At 52.7% G+C, this 7,672-nt stretch overlaps 3 protein-coding genes across 3 annotated transcripts in view; 2 read left to right on the forward strand and 1 right to left on the reverse strand.

Moving 5' to 3' along the window:
* On the forward strand, positions 1 to 1,876 carry EAH_00051690 (hypothetical protein; the record flags this gene model as incomplete). The annotated part of the gene is made up of 3 exons (XM_013394123.1): positions 1 to 277; positions 509 to 801; positions 1,580 to 1,876. Coding segments are annotated over 3 exons (867 nt in total), but the record flags the coding sequence as incomplete, so codon positions are not given.
* A 255-nt stretch (positions 1,877 to 2,131) lies between these two features.
* EAH_00051700 (hypothetical protein, conserved) lies at positions 2,132 to 3,697 on the reverse strand (the record flags this gene model as incomplete). The annotated part of the gene is made up of 3 exons (XM_013394124.1): positions 2,132 to 2,689; positions 3,223 to 3,414; positions 3,515 to 3,697. 3 exons carry the CDS (start codon positions 3,695 to 3,697, stop codon positions 2,132 to 2,134), a joined length of 933 nt encoding a protein of 310 aa, XP_013249578.1.
* Positions 3,698 to 4,603: 906 nt separating this feature from the next.
* The window catches only part of EAH_00051710 (Tyrosine kinase-like (TKL) protein, putative), a gene marked incomplete at both ends in the record, with an annotated part of 4,533 nt that continues 1,464 nt past the window's right edge, over positions 4,604 to 7,672 (forward strand). Inside the window, 7 exons of the mRNA XM_013394125.1 lie at positions 4,604 to 4,691; positions 4,915 to 5,144; positions 5,356 to 5,585; positions 5,847 to 6,260; positions 6,726 to 6,786; positions 7,105 to 7,169; positions 7,378 to 7,576. Of these exons, the coding sequence (XP_013249579.1) occupies positions 4,604 to 4,691; positions 4,915 to 5,144; positions 5,356 to 5,585; positions 5,847 to 6,260; positions 6,726 to 6,786; positions 7,105 to 7,169; positions 7,378 to 7,576 (1,287 nt within the window). The remainder of the gene's footprint in view (positions 4,692 to 4,914; positions 5,145 to 5,355; positions 5,586 to 5,846; positions 6,261 to 6,725; positions 6,787 to 7,104; positions 7,170 to 7,377; positions 7,577 to 7,672) is intronic.

The raw sequence follows: 7,672 nt of genomic DNA on the forward strand, positions 1-7,672 counted from the left end.
CAGGAGCAGCAGCAGCAGGAGCAGCAGCAGCAGCATCAGGGAGGCGGCAAGAGGGCCCCCCGCAGCATGCAAGACGGGCAAGGCAACAGCAGCTGGGGGGCCCCCCCTAGCAGCAGAATTTCTATGTCTTCATTTAAGCTGCAGCAGCAAACAAATGATGCAGCTGCAGATACACCTGAAAGAGCAGACAGCAGCTGCGAGCTAGAAGGAGACACCCCAGACTTCGAACCCCCTTTTGCTTCTGCAGCAGGAGCAGTAGACCCAGCCAACTGCGGAGGTAAGCAGCAGCAGCAGCAGCATTAGAAGCAGCAGCAGCATTAGAAGCATCACAAGCACCAAGAGCAGCAGAAGCAGCAGCAGCAAGTAGGAAGCAGCAAATAGCAGCTTACGTACACTTCTCCTCAGGATCTCCATTTAAAAGGAGACACCTTTTGCTGCAAAGTGCATGCGCTGATGCTGCTGCTGCTGCTGCTGCTGCTGCTACGTGCGTCGTGCGGTGCTGCTGCAGGCTTCCATTTGTTTTCTATACACATGTATCTGCAGCAGCAGCAGCAACAGCAGCAGCAGCAGCAGCAGCAGATATCCTTCGACGATCCCGGGGCGGAGTGGGGGGGTTTAGAATTAGAGGGGCCGCTGCTGGAGCAGCAAGGTGCAGCAGCAGCAGCAGCAGCAGCAGAGCGGCAGCAGCAGCAGTGCGAGTTTAGAGCAGCAGCAGAAGCAGCAAAAGCAAAACGTCTTCGTCTCAGCCCTTCACAAGAAGAAGCAGCAGACATGGCTGCAGCATTTTCAAGTTGGTTGGAGGTATGTCTTAGTGTCTCCTTTTTTATTTTATTGTCTCCTTCTGTCTTTGTTTGTCTCTTGTGTCTGTCGCCTGCTGTCTCCTTTTGTCTTCGTATGTTCTTTGTTGTTTTATTTGTTTGTCTCCGTCTGTCTCCTCTGTTTTATGTGTTTGACTCTGTGTCTTTGTTTGTCTCTCTTTGTCTCTGCTGTCTCTTCTCGTATCTGTCTGTCTGTCTCTGTCTGTCTCTGTCTCTTTGTCTGTCTCTGTCTCTTTGTCTGTTTCTGTCTCTCTCTCTCTCTCTCTCTCTCTGTCTCCCCGTCTGTGTCTCTCTCTGTCTCTGTCTGTCTCTATGTCTCTGTCTCTCTCTGTCTCTGTCTCTGTCTGTCTCCGTCTCTGTCTCTCTCTCTCTGTCTCTTTGTCTCCTTCTGTCTGTATGTCTCTCTCTGTCTCTGTCTCTGTCTCTGTCTCTCTGTTTGCTGCTGTCGCCTTTTATTTTGTGTTGTCTCCTTTTTGTTTTATTTGTTTATTTTTCTGTCTTTGTTTGTCTCTGTCTCTTTACTTATTTATTTATTTGTTTATCTTTGTCTGTGTCTGTCTCCTCCTGTCTCTTCTTTTTTTTTATCTGTCTCCTTGGCTTTGTTTTTGTTTGTTTGTGCTGCTGCTGTCTCTCTTTTGCTGTCTCCTTTTGTCTCTCTTTGTCTTTGCTGTAGCTTTTTATTTATTCTTAAATTTATTTTTATTAATTAAACAAACCCTAAAATATTATTTTCTTTGCTGCGCTGTTTGCTGCTGCTGCAGATCATCACAAGCTGCGATAGCGGCCCAGCAACATCAGCAACAGCTGCTGCTGCAGCAGCAGCAGCAACAGCCCAATCAGCAGCAGACCCGGCTGGTGCTGCTGGTGCTGCAGTTGCTGCTGCAGACAGCAGCAGCAGCAGCAAAAACGAACTCCCAGGAGGAGACAAATTCCTTCGTACGGGGTCGAGAGAGATGCAACAGCAGCAGCAGCAGCAGCAGCAGCAACAGCAGCAGCAGCAGCAGCAGGCTGTCTGTGCTGCTGCACCTATCTCCCAGCGTGGGGGCCCCCAGTGGTAGGGGCCCCCTGCAGGAGGTTCGTACCCTTTAGGGGGGCCCCTAGGGGGGCCCCCAGGAGGAGCGCAAGCGCAATCAACTGCCGGTTTAATGCTTTATGCCCTGCTGCTGCTGCTGCTGCTAGTTGGTTTGCTGCTGCTGCTGTTAGTTGGTTTGCTGCTGCTGCACTCACTGCCGCTGCTGCTGGTGTTAGTGTGGTTGCTGTTGCTGCTACACCCATTACTGCTGCTGGTACTGCGCTTGTTGCTGCTGCACCTGCTACTGCTGCTGCACCCACTGCTGCTGCTGCTGCTGCTGCTGCTGCTGCATGAGGTGAGCGAGGTGGGGGTTGCAGATGATGAAGTCTTCTTCTGCAAGTACAGCATCAAGGAGACAGTCGTGTGCTTCAGTTTGGAGACACTCGCTCGGCACTTGCTGACAGCGAAACGCTAAACCACACAACAACGGCCTTGCTGCTGCTGCTGCTGCTGCTGTTACTGTTGCTGCTGCTGGGGGTGCTGCTGCATCTGCTGCTGCTGGTGATGTTGCTGATAGAGACCCTGTCGTTCTCAGTCTGCGCAGCAGTTCACCGGGGCTGTTTGCTGCTGCTTCCTGCTGCTGCTGCTGCTGCTGCTGCACGCCCTCCCCCACAGCAGCAGCAGCAGCAGCAGGAGCAGCAGCAGCAGGGAGGTTCTTGAGAGCAGCAATTGTAGCATCATAGAAGCCCCCCCCATACCCTAGACGAGCACCAAGAGAAGTAAATGCAACGAGCGGCAGCAGCAGCAAATCCGCAGCAAAGAATGCAGAGACGCCAGAGGAGGGCACTGCAATGCCGAACTACGCGCACAAACCCTAAACCCTAAACCCTTAATCATTAAATACGCTTTATTAAAATTCACCACTTACAATAAACCCTAAACCTATTACCGCATTTTAATGTTTAACAACAATAAACCCTAAACCCTAAACACATTTTAAGTATAAACCCTAAACCCTAAACACATCTTAATATAAAGCACTAACAGCATATTGTTATAAACCCTAAACCCTCTCGCTGTACAAACCCTCAGCTCCCGACGCTAAGCCAAAAAGAATGAAGCCCTACTAAACCCTAAACCCTAAACCCTCCCTCTGCATACAAGGCGTTGGTTGGAAGCCCTAAACCCTCGCTGCCGCTCGTTGACCCCAAACCCTAAACCCTAAACCCTTACTCGGCCTGGCTTGAGCTGCTCTCCAGGGTAGTAACGACAAAACTTCATACAGAGACCTTTAGGGGGGCAGACAGGCAGATACACCTCAGCGCCGATTGCATGCAGCTGCTGCAGCAGCGGGAAGCAGCTGTACTCGCAGCCTATCCTGCTATAACCAACCACACGAAGAGGTGCTGCTGCTGCTGCTGCTGCTGCTGCTGCTGCTGTTCCGCTTGTTGCTACTGCAAACAGCAACACACAGACACAAAGAAGAGTAAGGCATCGTCCAAACTGCTGTTGCTGTTGCTCTTGCTGCTGCTGCTGCTGCTGCTGCTGCTGCTGCTGCTGCTGCTGTTGGAGCTGCATATACACCTGAAGGCTCATCTTCAGGGTAGCGCAGTCTCCTTGGGAAGAGGAGACGAAGAAGCGAAAGCAAAGGCCCCAGCTGGCTATTTAAATGCTGCATGCTTACAGCATCAGCTACTGTCTGCTGCTGCTGCTGCTGTTGCTGCTCCTGTTGCTGCTGCTGCTGCTGTTGCTGTTGCTGTTGCTGCTGCTGCTGCTGCAGCTGAAGCTGCAGCAGGTGCTCCGAGCGGACCCGCAGCATCTTCGTCCTCAGCAGCGCCTTCGCCTCCCTTACGTGACGCATACTCATTTTGCTGCTGCTGCTGTTGCTGCAGCAGCAGCAGCAGCAGCCGTTGCTAGTGCTGCTACAGCTGTTGCTGCTGCTGGGGGGAACGATGCTGAGTTGGTGCTGATGACGCTTCTGCCTGCGTCTAGAGTTGACCCCCCTTGCAACAAACCCTAGGGTTTAGGGCTTAGGGTTTAGGGTTTAGGGTTTGCATCTCCTTAGGAGGCGGGCTTAGAGGTCTTCACATTTTGAGGCATGGGGCTAAAGGCCTTTAATTAATTTCTAGAGGAAAACATTTTTTATTAAGAGTAGAAGGTTTAGAGTCTAGGGTTTAGGGTTTAGGGTTTAGGGTTTAGGGTTTAGGGTTTAGTGTGTTAGGGGTCAGCTGCCGACAGACTGTAGTGAGGAAGATAAAAAGAAAATAAATAAATTTATCTGGAGCAGTTGGAATAACTTTTAAGAAGAGTAAAAAAGTATTAGGGTTTAGGATTTAGGGTTTAGGGTTTAGGGTTTAGGGTTTAGGGTTTAGCGCATGCGGTAGATGGCTGCAGCATTGAGGCGCAGTTGAGTGATGTTTGATGTTTACAGTATCTGTGCTGCAGCAGCAGAGACGCGATTGTTATGTTTCTGTTTATTAAACTTATTGTCTCTTCATTGCTGCAATTTGGGGTGTATACGCAGCTCCTTCTTCTACAAACCCTAAACCCTAATTCTGCTGCAGCTAGAAAACATACAACAACCAGCCCCTATTTGCAGCGTGGGGTGTACGTACACCTTGACTAGCTACAACATCTTCTCTAATAAACTAGCACCATTGCTGTGCGAGACGGCAGTCTCTGCTGCTGCTGCTGCAGCTGCTGCTGCAGCAGCTGCTGCAGCAGCTGCTGCTCGCGAGTAGCAGCAGCTAGACGGTCTGCTGCGCGCACGCGGATGCGCGTTCGCAGCAGCAGCAGGCCCAGCAGCAGCAGCAACGGCAGAAGCCGCAGCAGCAACAGCAGCAACAGCAGCAGGAGCAGCGGTAACAGCAGCAGCAGCCGCAGCAACAGCACAGGATGCAGGCAGTGCAGCATTTGCTGCAGCAGGCGTTTAGATTGAACAATCATCTGCAAATCGGAGGAAGGACTCTGCGTATAGAAAAACAAATTGCTGAAGGTAATCTTTTGCTGCTGCTGCTGCTGCTGCTGCAGCTTCTGCTGCTGCAGCTTCTGCTGTTGCAGCTTCTGCTGCTGCTATTGCTGAAGGTCCTGCTGCTATTGCTGCTGTTGCTGCTGCTGCTCTGGCTGCTGCTGCTGTTGATGCTGCTGCTGCTGCTGCTGTTGATGCTGCTGCTGCTGCTGCTGCTGCTGCAGGAGGGTACGGGTACGTGTCTCTTGTGCGGGATGTGCTGACTGAGGAGACGTTTGCGCTGAAGCGGCTGCCTTATCAAGATAAAGAGAGTTATGAAGCAGCAGCAAACGAGTTGCTGCTGCTGGTGGGCCCCCTAAACAGCAGCAACCCCACTGAACACCACCTGCAGCAAACACACAAACAGCAGCAACAAAACAACGAAAGGGGGCCCTTCAAATTTGCTGCTGAACGGTACCCTGCTGCTGGATGGGCCCCCTTGATTGTTCCTGCGTTTAGGGTTTAGGGTTTAGGGTTTAGGGTTCAGGGTTTAGGGGTTATTGATGCCTGCGTTGCAGAGATCTCTCCCTCCTCATGAAAATGTTGTCGGCTGTCATGGGGGCCTCTTAGGGGGCCCCCAGGGTACAGGGGGGGGCCCCCAGGGTACAGGGGGGGGCCCCGGTGAAGTGCTGCTGCTGCTGGAGTACTGCAGCGGAGGCAGCCTTTTAGATTTGCTGCAGCGCACAAAGAGGCCCCAAGATGGTTTACAAGAAAGCGTTATTAGACGTGTCTTGCTTCACGTTGCCAGGTTAGGGTTTAGGGTTTAGGGTTTACGTTTTAGGGTTTAGGGTTTAGGGTTTAGGTTTTAGGGTTTAGGGTTTAGGGTTTAGGGTTTGGATGCTTGTGGCGGGTTTTCATAATCGGCTGTGTTGTGCAGGCAGCATGAAGATTGATGTTTAGGGTTTGTTTGCTTCATGAGGGTTTAGGGTTTGTGTCTTTCCTGAGGGTTTACGTTTTAGGGTTTAGGGTTTAGGGTTTAGGGTTTAGGGTTTAGGGTTTATGTGTGCAGAGGGCTTGCGCATTTACACTCTCAAACCCCCCCTATAGTTCATTGCGATCTAAAAGCAGAAAACATATTATGGAGGCCCCCTTCATCAGAAGGGTACTGTGGGGGGCCCCCTGGGGGCCCCCCTAGTGGGGGCCCCCCCCTTAATGGGGGTACCCAGGAGGGGGGCCCCCCTTCTGTGGGGGGCCCCCCTTCTGGGGGGGGCCCCTCCTCGTTCTTGTTGGGGGGTTTGTGGGGCCGGGGTGGGGCCCCCAGAGGTGCCGATACACCTGAAGAGCCTGAAGGCTTGCGAGGAGTTTTTAGGGTTTGCGATTTTGGTAGTTGTATGCGGGGGATCGTCGATCCCAGCAGTGGGGGGAGAGAGTTTAAGTTGCTGCTAAAGGAGAGGATTGAGAAGCATTCAACTCTTGCCTACAGGTCTGCTGCTGCTGCTGCTGCTGGTATTGCTGCTGCTGCTGCTGGTATTGCTGCTGCTGCTGCTGCTGTTGCTACTGCTGCTGTCGGTGGTGGTGGTATTGCATTGCTCCTGTTTTTGCTGCTGCTGCTCTTGATACGGCGCTGCTGCTGCTGCTGCTACGGCTTCGGGTTCTGCTGCTTTTCCTGTTGTTGCTGCTGCTGCTCTTGTTGCTGCTGCTCCTGGCCTGCTGCTTTTTTTGTCGCTGCTGCTGCTGTTTTGTTGCTGCTGCTGCTGTTACTCGTGCTGCTGCCTTGCCCAGCATGGCGTACCATTGTTGCTGCTGGTTGCTGCTGTTGCTGCTGCTGTTGTTGCTGCTGCCGCCCTGTTTGCTGCTGCTGCGGTTGTTGTTGCTGCTGCTGCCCTGTTTGCTGCTGCTGCTGCTGTTGTTGCTGCTGTTGTTGCTGCTGCTTTTGCTGCTGCCTCAGGGCCCCCGAGATGGTGGATCTCTACCTTGAGTACCCTGTGGGGCCTCAAGCAGACATCTGGGTAAACCCTAAACCCTAAACCCTAAACCCTATACCCTAAACCGTGCTGAGCACTGCTTACAGCTGCTTGCTCGTCGCGCCAGCGTTGCAGGCCGCAGCAGCAGCAGCAGCAGCAACAGCAGAAACATGCAGCAAACAACAGCGGAGACAATAGCAGGTCGTGTCTCTGCTGTTTCTGATTCGGTGATGGTTTCTGCTGCTGCTGCTGCTGTTTTTGCTGCTGCTATCCTTGTTGCTGCTGCTGCTATTGCTGCTGCTGCTGCTGCTGTTGCTGCAGATGTTAGGCTGCGTGTTGTTTGTTTTATGCTTCTACCGGCAGCCCTTTGAAGGGGCCTCTGCACTCGCCATCAGCAACGGGGCGTACACCATACCCCCTACCCACAAGTACCCCTAAACCCTAAACCCTAAACCCTAAACCCTAAACCCTATAAGGCCTCTATCTGAGCTGCTCTGTTGATGCAGTGTTACCCTAAACCCTAAACAGAGATCTAACTGTTTCCTATCCTCTTGCATCTCCCGTCGTGTTGCTGTTCTTGCTGCTCCTGCTGCTGCTCTGTTGCTGCTGCTGTTGCTGCTGCTGCTGCTGCTGCAGGTACTCTGAAGAGTTGATGTCTTTGCTGCGGTGTCTCCTTTCCCTACGCCCGTGGGATAGGCCCACAGCACAGCAGCTGGCTGCTGCCCTCGAAACCCCCGGGGGACTTGGAGAGCTGCTGCAGCAGAAGCAGCAGCAGCAGCAGCAGCAGCAACAGCAGCGGAGGAAGCACCGGCAGCGGGATGCCTCTTCTTTTGCGGTACGCCACATCCATAGAATATTTATACAATATTGTGTGTGTAGTTTTGCTGCTGCTGCTGCTGCTGCTGCTGTGGGTTGATTTCGCTGCTGCTGA

Source organism: Eimeria acervulina, genomic scaffold (genome assembly GCF_000499425.1).
Source record: "Eimeria acervulina Houghton genomic scaffold, Eah_scaff901, whole genome shotgun sequence".
Classification (NCBI taxonomy): Eukaryota; Apicomplexa; class Conoidasida; order Eucoccidiorida; family Eimeriidae; genus Eimeria; species Eimeria acervulina.